Consider the following 24,441-nt stretch of genomic DNA (forward strand, 5'->3'; position numbering starts at 1 on the left):
AAGCATGAAACAAGTAAACATGTGCTGAGGGAATGCCCTCAGGAGCTGAGGAACGCTCCCGAGGCGGCAGCGTCCCGGGCGGCGCCATCAGTGAGGGCTTCCCCCGCCACCCGGCCGGCAGAGCGGGCGCATGACGTCACTGTCCCCCGCCCCTCAGCGCGAGGGCTGCCGGTCGCGCGGGAAGGGGCGGGGCGGGCGGCGGTTGGCTCGGCCGGCCGCGGGGGCAGGCGCGTGCCCCGTTGCTGAGGTGACGGGGCGGAAGCGGCCGTTGGTCCGCGCGCCATTTTCAAACCGCCGGTGCGGCCTAGGCGGCTCCGCGGAGCCGGCGGAGCGGGAGCGCCAGCCCCGGGGTGTGCTGCGGTGTGCGGCGGGCGGGCGGGCAGGGCTCGTGTCCGCCGGGGCGGCGTGTCCTGGAGGGGAAGGAGGAGGGTGCTGCCGGCGGGAGCGGGGCTCCGCGCAGGCGGGCAGCCGCGGAGCTCAGCGGCTGGCTTGGGCTTCCGCGGTCCCGGCAGCGGCGGTTGTAGCGGCCCTGAGAGCAGCGTGGTGTGGGGCCGCTTCTGTCTGTTCTGCCCCGGGGAGCACAGGTTAGCCTGGGCAGCCTTCCCCAGCGGTTGGCCTATGCGCTGGTCTCTCGGTCCCTCGGGGTTCTGCAGCCCGCCTACCCCGCCGGAGCTGCACCTTTGCGGAAGCCTCCCTGAAACCTCAGCTGCTCCCTAGTGGCTCGCCCTGCAAGAATTTGCTTTTAACGGTATGTCTGGTAAGACCGATCCGGAGGGAGGGTGGAAAAAATAAACCTTTTTGAAAAGGGTCTGATTGCCCCTCTGTACCTATAGATTGGGGTTGCTGAAAGGTCTATAAAGCTTCCAGTTTAAGGAGACAGGTGATGAGCAGGCTCATAATCGATAGGGTTTTCTTGTACTGTAATGTAAACTTACAGGTTTTGGTGACTCTTTAAAGAAGAAATCTATTTTTCTAGAGTTGTCTTTCTATTGGCAAAGTGGTAACACTTTATAGCAAACGTGGTGTATGAATATCTAGTCAGAAGTGAACTCCCAGCCAATGAACTTAGAAACAGGCTTTGCCAAAATAAGTGCAGGCTCATTCAGTGTATCTTGGAAATGATGTTGCAGTAACGGCATTTCACAACACAGCCTTCAGTGTCCGTGGACTGTATAGAGGCATGTATGAGGGCATTCCTATAGTCAAATGGTTGGTCCACTAGGTGCCTTTTTTACCTGGGTGAAAACAAACTAGCTCTTTATAGCAGAATGAGCTACATGACCAGCAATTACAGGACCGGAACATATGTTTTGTAAACATATTTCACACACACACACACACAAAAAAAAAACCCCTTTAGTATATCGGTTCTGATGAAGGAAAAATGCATTTTGGTATTTCCCAGAACTGAGACTGGAAACTCCAGTTCATAATTGTTTTTAGTGTTAATGTTATAGACTCAATAAAGACATTTATTTCATAGCATGTAAATTTGTCTGTGCTAATTTCTTTGTGTTCTATTGTCAGCTGTGTAGTTTTATCTTTCTTCCACATGGCTCAACGACCGTATTATGTCTTCCATGCCAAAATACATCTTTGTTCTGCTTTTTTATTATTACATCTCCTTATTGATAACGCAAGTATTGCATCTGGTACAGTTCTTAACCTATACTCACCATGAATTTTGCTGCATTTTTTTCAGACTGAAAGGAGGGCTTCAATGTGCTAAAGCTTTTCTGTTCTGTATTCCGCCTGTAATGGTTTGTCTAATACCTATTAACATTGCTTCTTTCACACAATTTTATGCAAATTGTTTCTATACTTACAGCCTAAAGGAACTGCATTTGAAGTTCCATTACTGACCATCTTTCATGTCAATGTTCAATTTCAGTCATTGGTGACTTAAAACAATAGGGAACAGTTCACAGGTGCTAAATATGTCTGTTTCATAAACACCTAGGTTTTCAAAAGACTGCTCACAACCATCCAGGCATGTCACAAGATGAAGCACATGAAAGTTGTCATCTTTAGCAGTCTTTGTGAACAAAGGAGGAACAAAAAATGAAGCTATTGACTCTGAATTCTTCTGTGAATAACTGAAAGGTGCAGTTATTTAGACATCTTGAGAAATCCTTGTCTGGAAATGCCTGATTTAAAGTACCATTTTATTTTTCCTTTTTGTTTGTTTATCTGATTTTCTGTTTTTCATCTAAAATGGAAATTATAGTTTCTTCCTAGCAGCACTAAATTACAGGAAATATTTAGATAATGAGTTATGTGAACTATTTATGCAGCTAACGTAGCCTGTCTCGTGGGGAAATACTGAAGTTGTTAAGAGTGTTTTCCAGTACTTTGCAAATTTGCAGACAAATCTAGTAAGTTCAACATACCTTTCATCATGACTCAATTGTGATTCACAAGGTTGTTAAGTATCTTTAAAGAAAAGTATATTCTGGATTGAGTTGACTGGGTAAGAATGATGTAGAAAACTTGGATTTCCAAAAACCTTTTGAGAAGGTTCTTTACCAAAGGCTTTTAAGAAAGCAGGTCTCTCTCAGAAATGGAGAAAAGGTCATTTAATAGCTCACTATGTGGTTAAAATAAAGGGTAGAAGGTACTACCTTACGGTGAATGTGCAGAAGATTTTCTGCTGTTCAACACTGATCAGTGATCTGAAAGAATGGGTTAAACAGCAAGGGACAAAATTTGCTCATTACACGGATGTGTTAAGAGCAGTCCAAGGGTTGCAGAGGAGTATCACTGGACTGAGTAATAAAGTGGGAGTTAAGGAACAGTGTTAATAAAGGCAAACTAATACACAGCATGGGCTCTACAGTGGCAGTTACTGCTCAGAAAAAGATGTTAGTGTCACTGTGAATGCATCTAATTGATGCTTTAGAGCAATCAGAAAGGCAAATAAGTTAGGAATCATTATGAATAGTGAAGGCTACAACGAAGACTCTTTATGGCTGCTGTATGGCTGCTCAGAGTGACCTCAATCTCAGAAAAAGCATGGAAAAGGGGTAAGCTGTACAAGCTACTAGAAAATTTTGGAAAATAGATTTGCTAAAGATGCCATCATAAATGACTGAAAGCATGAATAAGGAATAATTATTTAGTATGTCTTACAATAAAAAGAAAAAAAGTGGGGGGATGCTCACACACATGAATTTATGGTGTACTTTTCCAGATGTACAGTTAAAATCAGGAATTCATTGTCACAGGCTATTTTGATGTAAAAGTGCAAGAGACAAGAAAGCAATTAGACGTGTCCAAAAAAGGTCTATTATAATGATTTAAGTTCAACTTTAGGCCCATCAAGTCACTGCGCTATAGGTTTATAGAAAGAGAGGGTATGTAGGAGTAAGATTTGCCTCGTGTTTTTTTATGTTTTTATACTCTTGCTCTGGCAACTGTCAGAGTCATGGGGTATGGGGTCACACGGATCTTGGATGCAGCCGAATCAGTACAGCAGTTCATTTATTCATTCCCCTTTTTCTGCAACCATAGCTAAGCTGTCATCACAGGCCAGTCCTCTGCACAGAGCCAGCAGCTTACACCAGGAGACAGGTCCTCAGTCAGCACTAAAGTAAACCTTGTGTCAAAGTTCCTAATGCAGTATGGGGGGTCAACTGTGACCCTCCACTCAGCCCAGCCTACCTATTTAATTTTTTTTTTCCCAGAAAACCAAATTTTCCTGATGGAGAAGAAGTTACTAGATACTTTTTGATGTCATGGTAAGACTAGTGATAGACTTTAAGTTTAGGATATGAGATTTATGCTATGGTTGTCTGTAATGACAGAGGTCTGGAATTACTGACACATAATTTCATTGCAACAAAGCGTGTACAATGATTATTGTCTTTGAAGACTTTAATAACTGTATTAAGCTCTCTGAAATAACAACCCCCAATTCTTACTTTCATTCCTGGACCTCTTTTGGACCTATACTCCAGCTACTTATTTCCTGGACTAATGTTGGATCAGATGTGGCTCTAGGGCATATAAGATAATACCCTTTCTTGTTTGATTCTGGTGGCAATAATGTCTTGAATTAAAAATTTCCAGTCTTTAGGAAGGAGAGTGATTCAACCAGAAAACTGTTGGTACATCTTAATATTAGAGTGAGTTTAGGTAACTACACCTCACTTAAACATCCATTGCAGTGATTTAGCAAGATCCTCTATCTACTTACTAGCCACAGTTACTGGAGTGCTAATATCTGTCCATTTATTTTCTTTGCAGTTGCTGCAGAAAATCTTTATTCCCTTACAAGCTGTGACACAGTTTTGTTCTTGATGTTTCTGCTGTAAAACTTTCTCAACAGGATTAGTAGAAAAATCCTTTCTCTTTCCAAAACACAAGCTATTAAATAAAGTTTGATGAACAATTTTAAACTAATTTAATATATTTAACTGATACAGTTCTTCTTAAGGAGAAGATGGGCTCAAGAGTTATCAGCTTACTTCTGTAATAATATGTGTTCCTGAGACTAAATCTAGGCACAGTAACAGAATCACTGTTTTGCTGAATTCAACACAGAATCCTCAACATTAATGCAGAAATACCAAGGTCTCATCACTTTTAGCTTTAATCTTTGACTGCCAAAGGAGAACAAAGAGCATTTAGTACATGTTAGTATGTTGACTTCCACTTAGTACATTGACAGTTACCAGTTAGGGGAAGGAAGGACGCCTCCTCCTCCTTCAACCATCCCAGTATGATATGTAAGGGATTGTTTTCCATGCCATTGCCTAGTTAATATCTCAACATCCTGCACCTCTTCAAACAAATATTTTGGCAGTACCTGGAACAGATGGTGTGCTCATAAGACTGGTGATTTTCTCTCATCCATGGAGCAGCACCTGGCAACCACAGTCTCATTGCTAGACTTCTTTGTAGCGTTTTGATACAATGAGATGAAATCTTACTTTCCAGCCTCATACAGGAGAGAAACTTGCATGTTTTCTGATTTTATTATTCATAAATAATTTTATTTTCAAATACCTGCATATATTTAATATATTTTTTAAAATTTAGGGGATTATGAAACAGCATGGTTTAAATTATATCAATATTCTGTCCCCTTTATATGAGATACAAACAATGCTTCCTCAGATTGGTAGTTTGGCTGCTGAGGTCTTTGGAGCCAGTAGGTTAATACTGAAACTTCTGAAGAAATGTGGGGAGAAAAAGTTTTACTGAAATAACTATTTTTCAAAAATATTTCTAACTAATGAAGAGATGTTTTCATATATTGATGAGCATCAACTTTAGTATTCCATTTCTTTTCTCATTCTATCTCTAAATTCAGAAGGACATAACAGTGTAAAAGTTCTTCCTCCCTCAAGTGTACATGGCAAAACCAAAATTCTCATCTGGATTCAGATACAGTAGTGCTGATCCAGCGCCTTTTAGTAATAAAAAGATAATTAATCAGTCAAAAGGAGAAAAAAACCCTTCTGATCCTTGAACTGTATTTTCCAGAAAACAAAGCAGGTAGGACTATAGTACACCGGTGATTTTTTTCTTTCCTGTTTTCCCTCATAGAAAAAAGATGTTCCAAGTTAATCTGCCTTTAAAATTTTACACATTTTATGCAATTTTACAAATGGTTGGCATAAGTTATGTAAGGTACTGCCTTGTAAACTTTAAAAGTAAGATTTATATATGAAAGGAAAAAGTATATGGGGTATTTGAGAATAATCTGTCAATTTGGATTGTGGAAGATACCATGATGCAAAAAAATCAGAATCTACTTATTAGTCTTCCCACAGAAAGATCTTTTCAGAGTTCAGTTCTTAGATACTGGAAAGAAAAATTTATATTCGTACTCTAAGATGTTAGGAAAGAGAAAACAAATTGCCAAGGCAAATATTTCTTTTTAAAGAAATATGTAAATATGTTTAAAACTTTTTAGTTGCTCTATGATTCTCTTTTGGTTTACTTAAACTTTAAGGACATGCTTATGCACTATATTTCCTACACAAAAAGATGTTTTTTCCATTACTTTTTTCTGTATTCCTTCTTTGAAGGACAAATGCTGTAACAATCTTTTGCAGGTGTCCTATTTTTCTTGACTGTGACAAAAGCTGCTTTGGAGGTGTGTTTACAATGACTGCAACTGCAGAGCGAAGGTTCATTAATCTCAGGAAACGTCTAGATCAACTGGGCTATCGGCAACCGTTGGGAGTGGAGAGTTTACCTTTGGTGGAAAAGCTTTTTAGGTATTCAAAAAGGGATTCATTAAAAAACATAGTGATCATATAGTAGGTATTGTTTGATTTTTGACATATAAGGGAGAATGCTTAGTCTGAAGATTATTTTCAAGCAATGTTATTTCAGAGCTAACATTCAGTTCCTGTGTATCATGAAGTCAAATAGGTTTGATTAAGTGATGAGAACATCTTAAGATTTCATTTAATTCAGTAGAATCGTTTGTAAGGATCTATGGTCTAGCAAAATTCAACTTTTCTAACCTCATCAGAGAGCCAAGAATAGTCGCTATTGATATGTGCTTAAAGGACACACTCTTATAACTGGCGATATAAAAAATTGTTGTCTGTATTGTGACTTAAAATAAAATATTCACAGCTCCATTTTTCATGGTCTCATTTTGGTGAAGTTTAAATTTGCTATCTCTGCAGTTTTTAGCGGAAGAAAAACAAGTTTTCAGGTGACCTTCTTAGTACATCTACTATTTCATAGCATCTAATACACATGGAAGAACCATAGGTAGGCATATGTGGAGTAATCTGCCTTCAACATTAAGTCTTATTCTGGTGTCTGACAGATAGGTCTAATTTCTCAGTCACCGACTTTGATATTATTTTCATGAAAAAGTTCATAGCTGCTTACCAAAAATCTCTATTATGGAGCTTCTGATCACCATATAAATACTAGTAACCTTCTGGGCCATGTTAATTGTTCAAGCTTCTTCTGTGGTAAGTAGTGCTACAACTTACGTAGTGTTTGGAGGAAAAAAAATCATCTTGCCAATTTTGAATATCTCACTAGTTGTAGAAAAGAGAGTTTTATAGAATTATCAGATGTAAGCTCCTGATATGCTTTCTAAATATTTTTATTTTTTATATTTGCCCTGTCCTTTCGTATTAACTTTTTTTTTAAGTGAATGATTCCTGTCTTTCTGTTTTTCTTACATGAATGTTCTCCTGCCTTTCTTTGAACCCATTTGTTCTACAGTTAACATGGTCTCAGGGAAAGGGTTTTGTTTCTCAGGTCATAATAAATATTTGCATCTGCAGTGTAAAGGCTGATAACATTTCTGACGTGTCTGATGCTCTTTTATTCAAGTGACCTAGTTCATACAACTGAGAGCTTGCGCAGTGCAAAGTTATCTGCTGGAAAATCTGAAAAAGAATGCAGCAATTATGATGCTATTTTGGAACCTTATAAAACAGAGAATGCTAAACTTACCAGGGAAAATAATGAACTACATTTAGAAATATTAAAACTGAAAGAGCAATCTGATCGTCATGTTAAAGGTAATATAAAAATTATGATACTTTTTTTTAATCCTTCCATGCCAAAATAAAATTGCTGCCAAATCTTTGATCTGCAGATTCATTTATCTGTACTTATAAGTGAGTGTGAGTAGTCATTGGCTTTGGTGCCTTTAATGAATTAAGGCTCATGCACAGGCATTTCTTTTTCTGAGGTCCTGCAAATCATTGTTTTAATCAAATATGAAAATGTTAGAAGTTTTTAACGTATACGTTATACCTTGGAATGCTACTTTTTAATTTAAAATTAAATACTGCTGTTAAATGTGCCTTTATTCTACAAGGGGGTTTTATTTGTATAACATGTATAAGCATATATTTTTGTGTGTTTGTGTCTATATATATATACACATATGTATGTGTATTTGAAAATTTCATGTTATGGAAAAAGAATATAGGATTCTCTTATGCCTATTTTGGTGCTACTAGGAAAATAATAATGAATAAGAAAGATAATATTGCTTTTTTTCTCCCTTGAAGATTTGAAAGCCTCCTTAAGGAGGGTTGAACACGAAACGTCTGACTTGAAATTTCTGAATAACCAATACATACATAAAATTAAAATGCTGGAAAAAGAGAGCAAAGCCAAGACTGAAAAAATTCAGCAGCTTCAGGAGAAAAATCTTCAAGCAGTGGTGCAAACACCTGGTGAGTGTAAATAATCACAGATATTTTAACTTTTCTCTGGGCTTTTTTTTGACTCTTCAGAACATAATATTTTTTTTTCCTCTAGGAAGAGAAGTTACTACAGTAAAATAGCTATCCCATAGAATAACATTACCTTTTGAAAGTTTTAGCTCTGAATTCAGTCTTTTTCTCTGTATGGAAGAAGTTTCTTTAGCACATCACTTGTGTTAGGGACAAATTTGAATACAAACTTAGATTCAATAGCAGACTATTAAGTTAAAATGTGACTGGAAAGCACTGTTAATCAGCAGCGATTTTTATTTTTTTAATGCTGCACCTAATTTAATCGGAGGCTGTTTGACGCTTGAATCGTTTTGACAGCTAATTGATGATGTGTAAAGTGACTAATTCAGATTTTTGTAACCAAGATCTAAAAGTAACAAGATGCAAAATATGTCTACAAACAAGTATTCCAAACCTCTGAAAGCTTATGGTAACTTAAAATGGTCTGGACTTTACTTTCAGGTTAATTTCTTTCTCCAGGGTTTCCTTTTTCTTCATTTTTTTTTCAAGCTAAGGGAAATAGTGAGAAGTATTTTGTGAAATTTTGAAATTGTCTTTTCTTTCCAAGTCATTGAATTACCTATGTGTTTTTGGTATCTGAGGGAAAATAATAGATAGGTGAAATTAAAATTCCTCTCTATTTTCCACACCTTTTGGCATTTCATGTCCTTCACTTCCAAGAAGCCATGTTACACTTTTGCCTGTCTTTCTGCATACTTGCCCCTTGGTCACCAGTCTTCTGGGATTTTTCTGTACTATGGCATCAAGCATTGTTAATCGTGTGATGAAGAGTAATTGTTCCCTCTGGAAATAATACTGTGTTTTGCTTTGGTTTTAATATAATGTTACCATGCAAGCAAATAACCTACTATTCTTCATATACTTGTGGTATTCATTCACTGAAATGACAATAGGATAGAAGAAAAAAAACCATTACTAAACAATGCAGAGGTTAGTTCAGTTATAAAATAGTTCTTAAATGTGTAAACAAAATGTCTTTTGTGATGTTTTAATTTAGCTTTTTTAGTAAGATAAATCACTAACAGGTTCAACAAGTTTTAACTGTAGAATATTTAGGGTCTTAAACACTGGGGAAAATTACTTATACTGAACTTTGCATGTTTCCTTAGTGTGAAACTGAACTTTGACAAAGCTGATGCTAACCTGCAAGAATGGTGTTATCTAGAATGTACAAATTTTATTAACTTATACAGGAAGATTAAAATGGTGAAACGTGCCAGTTCAGAAACAGTGGAATAAATAAGAAATTTCATTTCGTATTAAAGACAATGACGCCTCCCTTGCTTTAACTCCAAGTAATAGGCATTTGGGTTTGGGCTTTTAGGTGGCAGAAAAAGAAGCATTCCCTTCAGGCGTCAACGCATGCAGATAGACCAGCCTGTCCCTCCATCAGGTGTTAGTGCCTATCCAGTTCCTCAGCCAGAGGACCCTTATATCGCAGACCTTCTTCAGGTGGCTGATAATCGGTAATCTAAAGAACTTTCAAATTTTGAAGTATAGGTGTTAAATATCTGCAGTGATTTTCCAAACCCCACCCTCCTTCTGCCTTTCAAATTTGCTTCAAACAAAATGGTATTTCATGATGTTTTAAGAGCACTATAGTTGTTAAATAGGATTTTGCTTAGTGATTGGCAGTGCTGCCTGTGACAAAGCTGCAATGGATATTTAATAAGCTGCTTATTTCCTTAAAGGATTTCTCTTAAGATTTCCATACTGGTTTTACTGTTATACCTGATTTTAGATTTGAGTATTCTGGGAAAAAGCTAGGTATAATGTTTTGTGTAGGAGTAAACTGATTTTTCCTATTTATTTTGGAAGACTAAAATATTCTTGATTTTTGTAATACTATTTTTGGCTTGGGAACCTGTATTATGAAAGGTTCAAGTAAATTCTTTTTTCTTATTTAGAATGTATCTATATAGAGTTTACATGGCAAGGAGTTGACAGTAACGGGAATTGCAGGGGTGGCCTCTCTAAGAAGAAACCAGCGGCTACCCTGTGCTGGACACAGCCAGTTCCATCTGATTTCAAAACAGACCCACCATGGGTCACAGCTGCGCCCGTCAGCCAAGCTGATGGCTCCCTTGTGAAAATGTATTTAAGAAAGGGTAAAAAACAATGCTGCGCAGCAGCAGTGAGAGGGAAGAGTAATAAAAATGTGAGAGAACCAACTCCGTGGACACCAAGGTCAGTGATGAGGGAGGGGGAGGATGCACTTCAGGCATCGGAGCAGAGATTCCCCTGCAGCTTGTGGTGAAGACCATGGTGATGCAAGTTGCCTGTGCAGCCTGTGGAGAGAACCACATCAGAGTAGATATCCACACTGCAGCCCGTGGAGGACCCCCTGCTGGGGCAAGTGGATATGCCCTGAAGGAAGCTGCAGCCTGTGTTCCTGCAGCTTGTGGAGGGGAGCCCGTGCAGGAGCAGGTTTTCTGGCAGGAGCTGTGGTCCATGAGGGACTCACGCTGGAGCAGTCTGTTCCTGAAGGACTGTGCTGCGTGGAGATGACCGATGCTGGAGCAGTTCTTGAAGGACTGTATCCCGTGGAAGGGGCCCCACACTGGAAGAGGGGACCAGTGTGAGGAGGAAGGAGCAGCAAAGCTGAAGTGTTATGAGCTGACTGCAGCTCCCATTCCCCATCCCTGCTGCACCACTTGGGGTATGAGGAGGTGTAAGAGTCAGGAGTGCAGCAGTGAAGTTGAGGTTGGGAAAAAAGTGGGAGGGTGGGAGGAAGGTGTTTTTAATTTGTCTTTGTTTCTCACCATCCTACTCTATTTTTAATTGATGATAAATTAATTTAATCTTCCCCAAGTCAAGTCTCTGTTTTTTGTGACAGTAATTGGTAAATGATCTCCCTGTCTTTATCTTGACCCATGAGCTTTTTTATCTTATTTTCTCCCCCATCCTGTTGAGGCGGGGGAGTGAGAGAGCAGCTGAGTGGCGGTCTGGCAGCCAACCAAAGTCAACCTGCTACAATATCTCAAACTACGGCTTCTGCGTTAATATTTTGTATGAACAAAACTATTTTTTTGTGAAATATTTACATTCAGGAGCAAAGAGAAAGTACTAATATTGAATTGTTGTGTACATAAGATTCTTTTGTGAATCCATATAAGCAGTGTATTGCTACATTTCAGAATTCATGAACTTCAGTCAGAAGTAACAGAGCTACAGGAAAAACTGGAGATATCTGAACGTGGAATGAAAAATTATAGCAAACAGGTATCTTTACATATTTTTTTTTATTATTATTTGTCCGTAGTAGCCATTGTAATGGCCTTGATTATAATTTGTGTTTTAAACTCATTGGGAAAGCATTGTAGGGCTTTTGAAATACAATTATTCTAACTTGCCTATGTTGAGCTGTTTCTCTCCTCTGCTTTTGGAGAGAGCAGCAGTGATAAAATATTTGCCTGCTGCTTTTGCTGATGTATTTTGTGTATTAAAGCTACATTAAATAAGCAAAACTTGATGATCATAAGTAGAATTTGTGTATGTCTAGGGGTTTTTAGTGCAGAAGCATTAACTGGTCCAAAATAGTAATTTGATCTAGAGATACCTGAGGATATTTTTTTTCGCTGTTTGGACTTGGTTGTATTTTTTTTAATTTTTAATTTTTGCAAGTTAATTTATGAACAACCGATTTACAGTATTTTAGAGTGGATTGATGTGTATAGACTTTAAGTGGGGGAATTGCATCAATTGTTCATATGTTGTTATATGTTTCAATATCCGGGGATTAGTGGACACCAACCTCCTTTTCTTGTTCACATCTTGGTTTTCCTCTTCCCGTATTCCCTGTTTTTCAGTGACTGAAATAGATACTGAATTAGCTGATTTAAAAGCTTTTTCCCTAAATTTAAATGCTAGTCTCAGATGATTAATTTGCAACATTCATTAACTTCACTTTAAATGAAAATTGTTGATTTCTTTTCAAGAAAATAATCTAGTAGGAATTGTTTCAGGGTTTTTTTTCCACAAATTCTATTTGATTAATTTATTTTTCTTTCAAAGCAATCACTTTTTTTCAGAAAAATCCAGTATTAAAAAAAATGGATGTTAAAGATAAAAATTGCATTATTAAGTGCATATCTTTTTACTGAATGTTATATAGGTGTTTATTTGAACAAAGGTTCTATTAAATGGTATAGAAGATAGCAAATAACTTTTCTTTTTCCTCAAAGGTTGAGCTAAGAGACAAAGAAATAGAGCGCCTAGTGCTAGCGTTGGATGGTGGGCGTTCTCATGAGGTTCTCTCTCTGGAATCGAGAAGCAAAAGTAATGAGAAGCTTATCGCCCATTTGAATTTGCAGGTAATGGATTTATTACTGTTGTTTAGTCAAAACTAAAAATACTAGCAATCCAGAAAAACCCACAAAACTTCTAGCTCTTTAAAAAAATCACTATTAGATATAAAATCAATGAATTTAACTTGCTTCGGTTTTTAGGTGGCAGAGTTTCTTGTCTAAGGAAATTTCATTTCTTGTTTTAAAAGTCTATTAGAATGGTTTTGGTAAAGAATTCTATGAACTCACATCTATACATAGTAATATTAATCTGAGAGTATTCAGATGCAGTCTTTTCAGCAAGTTTGAAAATACTTATTTTATTTTAATTTTTCTTTAATTTTTTTTTTTCCATGCATACCATTTATGTTTAGGAACTAACAATTGTATATGTACTTATGATAAGGAGTAATCCTGCAGATAATCTCACCAGATAGGAGAGAATCTTTGTCATTGGATTCAAATGGTCCCCACCTTTACTCCAGCATAGACTTGCAAGGAAAGGATGAGCTTAGGATAAATATGTTTGTGTTTACTGAGCATAATTAGCATGCATTCAATATTGGTCTCAGAATGAGGATTTAAGAAAAATAATACAAGACAGGCTGGAGTAAAGACCAAGTAAAGCCCATCTCTGGATTAATACCATCAATCCTCTGTTTTTCCGAGTTAGATGTTTTGTATGCTGATTGTGCATGATGTACAGTGGCATGAGAGCCATGTTGCAGATTTTATTAGCTTAGGTTCAGTGCTGCAAAAAAACAGAACGAGCTATGTCTTGGAAGCAGTACAGCTGTGTTCAGTGATCCTGAATTAGTAAGTCATGCTGAACACAAATTGATTGTACAGAGTGTGAGCCCAGAGCTGCATAAAGCTGGTCTTGCGCCATGAAGACTATTCAGTCAGGCTCAGTGCCAGTATACCACTTTTATTCTCTGACAATAAATGGATGGATATATCTATGTAGTAGTATTCATGACTATGAGAGGACTCAGACTTTCTGTGTCTACAGTAATACTTCTTTCTGGAGTTTTGAGGAAAGTTGTGTGGAGATGGAAGTGGAGCACCTCTGTTATCTTGAATCTTTCAAGATACTACAGGCTCCCATTTCCCTGGGTAGTGTAACTTATTGTGTGTATTTTTTATTCCTACTCTACATCCCTGCTTCTCTTCCCTTTACTCTCAGGTAAAAGTATGCTGGGAAAAACAATGTCTGTAGAGCAGGATTTCTGAGGATGTTGTTTTTAAGGTGCTGAGGTATGTTGGGGGCAAGATAAGTTTTGGTAATCTGATCTATAAAGCTTCACTTTTATGAAGGAGTAATGGTGAGACTAAGCCTAGCAAATATACTACAAAGGTGGAGAGAAGAATGTGTCCTCATATCTTGTGAAATTTAGGGAAACTGAGTACACTGGCTCTACTGGACAGATGCCCAAGACAGGTTTCTATACAGATCTCTGCTTTTCAGTACTTTGTTTTTAGAATAAACCCCAGGTTTCGGAGACTAGTTAAAGAACAGTGTTGTAATGAAATCCTTCACCTTGCACCTTTGTAGAATCCTATTTTTTTATGTTGATAAGCATTAAGTTCTAAAAGTAGAAAATCTTGCCATTTTTAACAGGATGTCCCTTTTTTACTATGGATATAGAGATGCTATATTTCAGAAGACTGAGAGCAACTTTTGCTACCTAGTTTAACAATACATATTAATGTTTTAATGAAAAATATCTTTCAGGTTGAATATCTTCAGCAAACAAACAAAGAACTTGAAAATCGCATTCAAGACCTCTTGGACACTAAACAAAATGTGACTAGTGAGGTAGTGCATTTAAGCACTAAAAATCAAGAACTGTGTCAAGAACTGAATGAAATAGACCACTTGGCACAGCAGTTGGAAAGACACAAGGAAATTGTGCTCGAGACTGCAGATAAGGAAATAGGAGAAGCAAAGGTAATTGCTAACGTGTTGCAGTGTGAAGGATCTGCTCAGCTCTTAGGTGGCTGTATATCTTTGATTACAACAAATGACTTATTGGCTTGTAAAGGAAGATTAAAAAGATTTTTTTCCTGTGTACTTAATATTATACAGAATTTCTCAGATGATACAGAATCTCTAAGATGATTAATCACAACAATTTGGTCTCTTTACTGTATTAGGTGAGATGAGTTTAGTAAAAGGCAATCTGTCTTCCTTCTTCTGTTAGCTTAGTATGAAATAAAATTCTGAGATTCTTCAAACTATTGATAGGTAATAGATATTTGCAACAGTGATGCCTGTGTTTAGAGGGTTTTTTTTTTCTATGCGGAGTCATGCAATGATTTATTTAATTGTTGTGCTCCAAAAGAACATGGGTGTGTATACCACAAATTTTTTGTACTTTCAGTTCATAGGAGGTTTACTACTTAAAATTTAGCAGATTACAAGGAACTAATTATACTTTGTTTCTTACAAAAATAGTCTGTTTCCTTAATTTTTCTTTAACAAAGGAATTGTTGTCATTTTGAATATGTAACTTTTAACATATAGGTTAATTTTGGTTGATAGAAAGAAATTGAAAGAAAACACAGTGAAATACAGGATCTTGAAGAAACAATAACAAAGCTTAAATCAGTAAGTAAAAATAGTTACAGTTCTTGTTTGTAGCATTTTTATGATACTGTCATCCACATGATTCTTTCATTTATTATAAAAATTAAGTACCCCAGAACTCTATTGTAATACGTTACTAATTAATAAATGAGAACTAAAGAAACTACGTCATATTGTTGCAAAAATAAACTGAAAGAAACCTCTGTAGACAGTATGGTTGACTGTGTCCTTATGGTACATTTCCTTATTTCTGCTGTCTGAAGTTGTAATTTCCATGACATAGTCATTCTTACAACAAAGGAGTTACGACATCCTAGAGGATTTTCTTAATTTAGAAACTACTTTGTTTCTTAATCAGCATGTGAATAATTACACAATACTTGGCAATACTTCTAGTGAACTTGAAAATACAAAAATATTTCATTTTCAGGGCGCCAGATTATAGGAAAGACATACCAAATAGCATTTGATTGATTTGGGTTGACTGAGATGCTATATTGTGATGTACTTTAACACCAACAGTGTTAAAGTGTAAATGCCATTAAAAATGATTTCTTGCTTTAGTTATTGCTTTTTTCCATGTTTGTATCCCACTAACCTTCTGGTTGGTTTCTTGAATTAAACAAGGGTTAACCTTGCTTGTTTTGTTACTGGATGCAAACCAAGTCAAATGTGACGCTTACTTTGATGTAATAAAAAGTAGTATAAAAACAATGATGGCCTTTGACAAATGTTAAAGCATGAAACATCCAGGTTAAATGGATGTAAACAGTGTTTAATATTAAAAGTTTAACAAAATGTTAAATATTTTTTTCCAAATATCTCTGTTGGCACTTCTAATTTTTGTAATAATACTTGTTACTTCAGGAGTTGTGCTCATGTCGTAGGGAGAACGAAAGACTGAATGAAGAACTCTTTGGAAAAGCAGATGATAAAGAGAATCTTGAACTGTTGTTAAAACAGCTTGAACAAGAGAAACAAAGGCTGACAGAAAAAACAGAGAACTTAGAAATAAAAGGTAAATCATGAAATGTAGATTCCTGTAAATTATCTTAATATGATTTTTGAAATGGAAAACCTTACCTAGTTAAGATTTTTGAAATGGAAAACCTTACCTAGTTAAGATACAGTTAATAATACTAAAAGACTTGATATGTGTAAGTTAAAAGAAGACTGTAGGTCTTCAGTCAGAATTGAAGTGAAAACTTTTGTCATGAAAACGTGTTTTCATTCTATATGTGATGACTTTTAAGTTGAGCTCTTTACTGTGATCCCACAGGACATCCCAATACTGATACTATGGCAGTTCAGACAAAATAATTTCTTTTGTCCAAAGCTGTTTTTATTCTCTGTCTTTCTGAGTGAGTGAATTCAGACTGTGTTTGTTGAGAGCTTTATCTGGTTGTATCTTGAAAACCTCCAGGGATGAAGATTCCACAACATCTCTAAGCAACCCATTCCAGCGCTTGTTTATCCTCAGAGTTAAAAAATTTTTTCCCTTGTATTGCTTGTAATTGCCTGTAGCAATTAATCACCATTGTTCCTTGTTTACCTACTATGCACCTCTGTGAAGAAACTGGCTCCATGTTATCTATAATATCTTGGTATTGTCAGTCTGCTCTTGGGTCCCCAGCTCTTCTTCAGGCTGAACAAGCCCAGTTCCTTCAGCCATTCCCCACAGGGCAAATATTTTGCTACCTGACCAGCTTGGAGGACCTTCCCTGGGCTCGCTCAAGTTCATCAACGTCTTTCTTGTACTAGAGGGGACACAGTATTGTAAATGCAATCTAATGAGTGCTAAGTGGAATAATCACATCCCTCAGTGTGTGTCTCTGTTGATACAGCCCAGCATGCTGTTCGGCCTCCATTGGTTCCAAAGCACACTACTCACACATGTTTAGCCTACTGTCAACCAGAACTCCTACATACTTTTCAGCGGATTTGCTGCCCAGACAGTTGCTGGGAGTTAGTCCATCCAAATGCAAATGTCTTTATGAAAAGTCATGAGGTTCCTATACAGTTGTTTTTTTCTTTTTCTGCAGAACGAGACCTTGTCCTAGAAATAGAAAGAATGAGATTAGAGTATGGTATAGCCCTAGGAGACAAATCTCCATCTCGTCTAGATGCATTCGTAAAGACTTTAGAAGATGACAGAGATTATTATAAGCGAGAATTAGAATATCTTCAGAAAATGGTAAAACGAAGGCCCAGCCCAAGCCGTAGGACTCCAGAGAAGGTAAAGTTCCTGCTCTCAAGAGAAGCTGAAAAAATAATGGAAATATGTAGAACCATTTAAGGACCTATCAAATATATTTTCAAATTCAGTAGCAGTAGATGACTGTAGTAGATTTTTAAATTACATTCTATACATAAAAATTTAACTGAGAAAAACTCCAATGAACTTGCATTTTATTTTCCTATTCACATTTTACAGTAACATATTGATTAATTATTGATCAGTTTGTTTGAAATAAATAGAACTAGATGATAAACAGAAAAATGTTGAAATCTTGTTGTTAGGTGTTTTGCTTTTTCTCCTTAACAGTTCTTATTGTTTAAATTATGCCACCAATGCCAGGCTTTTTCTTGCAATTAAAATTTATTAAGTGTGTGTTTTTCATATATTCCTAATAGCATGAGTTCTTTATTTTTTTTTAATTAATTATCCAAATATTTTAATTAGTATATTTTAACATAAATTTTATCAATCATTTTGCAGAGTGAAGATCTTAGATTGATCACCAGAGAAAGAGATGAGCTACGGTCCATGTTAGACAGATTTGAAAAACACATGATAGAAATTCAATCCAATGTCAAATTACTGACTGCAGAAAGAGATAGATTAAATGTTCTTTATAAGCAGGTAAGAAGAGATTGTTTATAATTGGTATTGAAATAACCGATTAACACTTCTACTGTTGCTTACTTAAAATGAAAAAACTTCTCTCTAATAGAACTTGAGGAGTATAGACCTACTAGAATACAACCAAGAATAATAAAATAGATACCTATTTTTATTACTTGTTAATAAAATTATGTATAGTCTTATGTAAAGTTAGTCTATTAACTTCAAAGCCATTATAAGTTACTAATCTGGCATTTGGAAATGAGAAAGATCATGAAAAAAATCAATAGAATGAATGAGAAAGTTGGCTAAAGATGCAGGCTAGAAAGCAAGGAAGAAGTAGTAGTTAACTGATAAGAAAACAGCGTGAAGTTAGGCTAAACTTGAAACAGTAAAAGGATGATGAGTATGTTGGCAGCATAAGTTGTCATGCCACTGCATGATTTAGGGAATATATTTTAGTTTTCTAGCGAAAAATAAGGCTATAATAGCACTTCTATTGTAATAACAGCATAGAAACTTTCTTTTTTTGTTAGTGTATACACTATTAATTGCAATCCATGCATGCTAACAAACAATAATCTTTTAAAGTCTCAGGGTGAATTGAATAGGATGAGAAGAGAAGCACAACATAGTTTAGTTTCTCAAAGTCACGTGGAAGAAGAAAGAAACATTGCACTGACTGATTTTAGAAGACTAATGGCAGACAATGAAAGCCTCAGAGAAAAATTAAAGGTGAGCTTTTATAGCTTCATTGCTTACAGTGAGGTGGCATATAGGGAAGGCTTATACAATACTGCTGTGTTTGTGTCTGGCTATCTGTCAGTTCCCCTTTTCAATAACTTTTGAACTTACCTGGTTTCAAACTCACTTGAGAGAGCTCAGTGAATTGTCTGAATCATCTTTGTAAACTCAGTTCCTGGGTGGGGATAGAGGGAAAGGAACATGTTTTAAATGTCTCAGGGCAAGCATGGCATCACCTTGTGTGAAGAACCTAGATATGAAGCCCCAACCACAGAATATTTTTGTGTGTATGCACTACTCCAAAGGTGCTTGTGTGTCACATATGGTTCTTATACCACAAACTAGGCGCTTTTTTCGTGTTAACTAATCTTTAGTTGTTGCATTTTGTAGCAGAGTGTATTTTAAATGGAGTATAACTGAACCATCAAACAGATTCATAGCAATCCAAATTTCATTAATTTTAACCTTTAAAAAAATATTTGTTAATGCAATAATTTTCCTGTTACTCTGTCCTTTTGATGTCTGGTATTAACGTGCAGTAATGTCTTATTTGGTTGTAGTCAAGAGCATATGATTTCAGGGGGGTTTCCCTGACTACTTTGTTGGGTCATTAATATGATGTATACAGGTTTTAAAAGCGTCCTGAAAATTCAGAAATTTAAAATCATATTGATGGACTGATCCAAAGCCAACATATGTCAAGACTGACTGTACAATGAATGTTTCCATAGTTTGATTTACTACCACAAAAATAGAGAACTGTAGTGTATCTGAATGCAGTGGCAGTAACTCTGACGTCTTTGCTTAAAGCATGTGCATGCAGTGGAAGAGGTGTGCTTCCAGCTCCATCCTTTCTTCTTGTAGGTGACTACCAAGATTTTGTATGTGTGCCACTTTGAAATACCTGCACAAAAACACTTATCTCGGGCATCTAGGAAGTTTGAGAGTTTGTTTAATAGTTTCACTGCCCTTATGCACAGAAGTCAGAGAACAGACAAATAATTTAAAAAAAATTTCTTCATAGATATGGTGAAAGACCAGTTAGCTTTGTAATCTGTCTTGCATTTCGTATTAATAATAATTTAATAAATTAATTTCAAACAGCTTAGCATACTAAGATATACATTCTTGCAACCTTTCATATTACGCTGTAGCTTAGTAATCTTTCTGCAACAACTCACAAATATTAGTTTGGTTGGGACCAAATATAAATATACTTTTTCTTTTAAAAAAAACAACCACCAGAAACCAAAACCAAACTCAGTGATGTTATACTGAACTGCAGTGGTGTATTTTCAGCTAACACTCTGTAGTTTTATAGAGAGAACTTTGCATTTGATCGTTCATCTAAGAATGTAGAGCAATGTTTTCTTAAACATTAAGCTTAAGTTTCTATGGTTAAGTCTAAAAATGTCTATCTTGTTACATGTAATTCTGTATTTCTATCTCAGATTCAGCAAGAAGCAGCTAACCTTGAAAAATCAAAGTTGCAGCATGATATTTCAGAATTGGAGAATAATATTCAAGGAGTAAGTGCATTTTTAGAAAGTAAGCTTTTATTACTTCTAAAATAGGATAGACTTTTCAAGCAATTAATTTTGTTAGCTGTTTTCAACTTAAATGTATTTAAAAGACAAGTTGTGATCGCTTTCTACAACAATAAAATGTTTGGTTATTTTTTTAAATTGCAGTTTGAGATGGAAAGGTGTGAGCTAATGACTACAGTCTCCATCCTGAAAGAAAGAATAAACTCTTTGGAAAATGAATTAAAATTGAAGTCCAGTAAACTTGCCCAGACATCTGATGATTCTTCTCAATTTAAAGCTGAGATTTGCTCACTTCAGTAAGTCTAATGCAAAATGTGGTGGTCTTTGACAGATGGTAACATAATTTTGTTTGTTCTATGACCGCATAGCAGAGTTGAGTTCCTGGGAAAGACCATAAAACATTTTCAAAACCACTTGGTACTGGTTTTGTCTAAAGGGAAAGTAAATATGAGTAAGGAAAGTGCTGTGGTGGCTTTTCACAGCAAGGTCCTCCTGGACTTATTTGATGACCAGATATATTGATAATCTTTGTGACTAATTGTGAATGAAAATTTTCTCCTCATTCTAGAATTGTTTTTTCTAACAACCATGTTCTCTGCTTACGAATGTAGCAGAACAGAGAATTTCTAAAAGGATTTCCAAGTGCTGTTTGTTAAAAGGAAGACAGATGCCTTTGCAAACTGCAGCAATAGGACCAAATTGTGCCTGTTTTACAGAGTTGTCAGTAATACTGAAAATTTTACGCCAAGCATTAGGCATTGATATTCCACATTTAAGTGGTTCATGGAGAGTCATTCTGTAATGGCATTTTACTTCAGCTTTTTCTCTTGTGTCACTCTCTTTCATATGATAATACTGTCACACACATGCTACAGTTTTGAGAGTTGACATCTTATGATCCATAGATACAGTCTGTGGGGATTTGACCAGTTTGCTCAGAACTGGAGGATCAAGTATACCCATGTAGTTTTAAGGCTTATTTATGATTGCAGGATCATTGCTGCACTCTTTCAGAGTTGTTTTAGAAAAGAGCTTCCATCAGCTATCTAAATGTGTTGGAACACGGAGAAGGCTTAGAGAAAGTGGAAGTAGAGTATTGAATAAATCTGGGCAGAAATTTGGAAATATGGTATTTAGTTTAGGTGGAAGTGAGAGCATTTGATGTAAGAGATAACTACAGAATAGGTAATGCTGTAGATGAGATCTTTTGGATGTTTTACATGGGAAACCACGGTCTGTGGCTCACACCCCGCACGTCTCCCCACCACCTGAACAATACTGCACTGTATAACAGTACAATAGCATGGTGGATAGCTATGAAGAACTGAAGCTGAGAAGCAGGCCATGGAGTTCATCTAATGCTCCCAAGTGCATGAAGAAGGCTGTTAGTAAAACAATTAGTGTATTTGTTGGTAAAATTGTGACAACATTCATAAAAGTGAAATCTCTTGTTAGGTTCCTTATAATTTTAGTGGAAAGCATTGATATTATAAAAAGGAGGAGATAATGAGTAGGGCTACAGTCAATCAATTCTACTTTGTGCATGGTGGCAATTTGTTATAGCTGTGTTTGGGGCCTCCTTTTTTTCCCCCCCCTCTAAAGTTTCACTATAAACTGAGAGCAATCTTTATCTGCAGACGTGCTGTATTCCAGATTGGTGGTTTTTTTTAGATGAAAAGCTTCTGCAGCTTTTGTGGGATCTCACTTCAGAGGGATTTTTATTTCCTGACCTGTTTTGTAAATAATCAATTTAATTACTTTGGAGTTCCATTTTGCATTTTTTTTCCTAGGTCACTCTAGGTCATTTCTTGCTAAGCAAAACAACTATGTAGGTAGATGGTTTCATATGTCATTCAAGCTCTGTATTTCTTAAAAGTAGAATCAGAACTGTAGCTGTCAATTTGATTGCTTCTTAAAATATGATGTGGCTGATAATCACTGCTATGAGCTACATATCAAAATCTTTATAAAGCAAAGAGTCAAAAGACACAGGTAATAAGATTTACATGATGAAGAGTAACAAAAATCAGAGGAAGTGAATGTTTCAGATTATCATGGTGGTTTCACCAAGGTTCCATTGCTCCATTTTGGAATGGTCTTGAGGTGGACTTGCTGCAGGGGTCCAGAGCAACCAAATGGTGTTGGCCTCAGCAATCCTTAATAGTCCTCTCTCCCAGAGAGGGAGGAAGAGGACTGGCTAGTATGACACAACCCTGTGCTGCTGGTTGGTATGACACAACCCTATCATGAGATTATGCTGGAACTCTTCCAGCACTTCAAGCAGCTTAAGAGCCATAAGTTGATGACTCTGAATAGGTCCCAAACTTCTTTCAACTGTATATTGATTTTCCAGGCTCTTAAATGACCAACTCCAAAGGTCTGTTGAAGATTTACAGCACCGATTGTCCCTCAAAAAGGATGAACTGCAGTCAGCTCAAGAAGAAATTGTAAAGCTAGAGGAGAAAATAGGTAATCACTAGTTATTTTTATGCTTATTTCCTGTTTTTAAAATAGAAAGTACTTATTATTTTATTTATAGATAGGTTAAACCAGAGGAGCACTTCACAGGATGAAGCAGTGAATGCACTTAGAAGTACTATTACTGTTTTGGACAAAGAAAAGGATAGTCTTCAAGAAACTGTAGATGAAAAAACAGAAAGAATTGCATGCTTAGATGACAACTTGGCTAACAAGGTATGTGCAGTAAAAGTACTACTTTGCAGTCCATCTGGGGATTTTTAAAGCAGTTACATTTTAGGGAGACATTTTGCCTTCATGACAAAGCCTGTACAGAGCTCTAGGCATCACATAAACACTGAGTTTGGGCCTAACCAATACAAAGAGTCATTTGCCAACTAAACAGCATTTGAATTATGATTGTTAGTGTATTCCCTAAACACTCCAAGAAAATAAAGAAGTATTTTTTGCATTTTGTACTTGAGGTATTTATTGAGTTATAAGGTTCTGTCCTGAGGTGACAGAATCTATAGCTGACTTCCATCTTTTTTGATGACAAGACAATCCTTTCTCAGTAAAGAAGCTTGGAAATTTGAATGTACAAAGGTGCAATTATTTATTGTTGAAGGGTTAAAATAAAAGTTTAAATGTATAGTTCTTTAACTTGAAGTATCCTCTTATGTTGCAATGTAATAATACCTAATACAACTTAGGCTTTTATTTTTGTAGGAAAAAACCATTACTCATTTACGTCTAACTCTCTCTGAGCTGGAGTCCTCCACAGAGTAAGTAAAAACCTTCTTCAGTGGTTTTATTTTATCTGGTGGTTTTAAAGTGAAAGCAGATGGCTATTTTAGTTATTTTGGTGAAATGGAGTTAATACTGTTTAAGTCAAATAAAGGAGTGTACTGTGTTGAGAAAGATGTACATAACTTCTGAAGAGACTTCCCCTGCAATTATATTGCAGGTTGCTGAGATACTGTTAAGACAGGCATTACCAATTGTTTGTCTATATTTGTTTTCCTAAACTGGTAACATTTCTTAATTCTCAGTTAAGAAGTAGCGTTTTAGTATTCGAAGTACTCCACTAGTTATTATTAGAATGACCCAGGTAAAACTTAGAGCTGAACTGTTAATTATTGTCTAGCTAATTCTTCCAGCTTAAGCTACCAGTACAGTCTTAATTAAAATATGTTTATGTAGTTTTTAGCTGGGCTTCATCTGATTTTTCCTTCTTGCCTCTTTTTAAGCATGACTTTTTAAACTATAGCTTTTTAAATGAAAATATTTAAACACCAATATTTAAACATCTGAAGAGCAGTGTAACTGAATACTTGGTACATCGATGCATGAAGTATCTGTGGCAAAAAACTAATGCAAAAGTTTACTAAAGTTCACACATTTTTATATTTCTATGTTTTTGTTTAATCTCTTCCTTACTCTTTTGATTGTTGTCTTTCAAGTGTAAGCTGTCTTCTTCCTTTATGGTTTATAAAATATGCAATGGCTAACATACTGTAACTACTACCAAACACATAATAAGATACATCTTACCAGATACATCTTCAAAGTTGAAGACTAATTCCATTTTATTTGTGCATACTGACATTTTACATCCTTAGCTTATGTTTATGTTTGGACTCAGTTTGTCAGTGTTCAGAAAGCAAGAATTTTACCTTTGTTTTTTTTTTTTTAAAAAAAAAAGCTTTTCATATCCAAAATCCACGTCTGATCATTT

The 24,441-nt window shown here is 36.3% G+C and overlaps 1 protein-coding gene across 1 annotated transcript in view; it reads left to right on the forward strand.

The window, feature by feature from the left end:
* The first annotated feature begins 671 nt into the window (after window positions 1-671).
* The window catches only part of CEP135 (centrosomal protein 135), a 36,327-nt gene continuing 12,557 nt past the window's right edge, over window positions 672-24,441 (forward strand). The window contains exons 1-18 of the mRNA XM_068403877.1: window positions 672-748; window positions 6,063-6,227; window positions 7,315-7,505; window positions 8,004-8,171; window positions 9,559-9,700; window positions 11,372-11,456; window positions 12,419-12,547; window positions 14,256-14,471; window positions 15,066-15,131; window positions 15,978-16,128; window positions 17,153-17,351; window positions 17,832-17,973; window positions 18,547-18,690; window positions 20,151-20,228; window positions 20,391-20,542; window positions 22,600-22,715; window positions 22,786-22,940; window positions 23,433-23,488. Of these exons, the coding sequence (XP_068259978.1) occupies window positions 6,115-6,227; window positions 7,315-7,505; window positions 8,004-8,171; window positions 9,559-9,700; window positions 11,372-11,456; window positions 12,419-12,547; window positions 14,256-14,471; window positions 15,066-15,131; window positions 15,978-16,128; window positions 17,153-17,351; window positions 17,832-17,973; window positions 18,547-18,690; window positions 20,151-20,228; window positions 20,391-20,542; window positions 22,600-22,715; window positions 22,786-22,940; window positions 23,433-23,488 (2,303 nt within the window). The 5' untranslated portion in view covers window positions 672-748; window positions 6,063-6,114. The remainder of the gene's footprint in view (window positions 749-6,062; window positions 6,228-7,314; window positions 7,506-8,003; window positions 8,172-9,558; window positions 9,701-11,371; window positions 11,457-12,418; window positions 12,548-14,255; window positions 14,472-15,065; window positions 15,132-15,977; window positions 16,129-17,152; window positions 17,352-17,831; window positions 17,974-18,546; window positions 18,691-20,150; window positions 20,229-20,390; window positions 20,543-22,599; window positions 22,716-22,785; window positions 22,941-23,432; window positions 23,489-24,441) is intronic.

Source organism: Nyctibius grandis, chromosome 6, assembly GCF_013368605.1.
Source record: "Nyctibius grandis isolate bNycGra1 chromosome 6, bNycGra1.pri, whole genome shotgun sequence".
Classification (NCBI taxonomy): domain Eukaryota; kingdom Metazoa; phylum Chordata; class Aves; order Nyctibiiformes; family Nyctibiidae; genus Nyctibius; species Nyctibius grandis.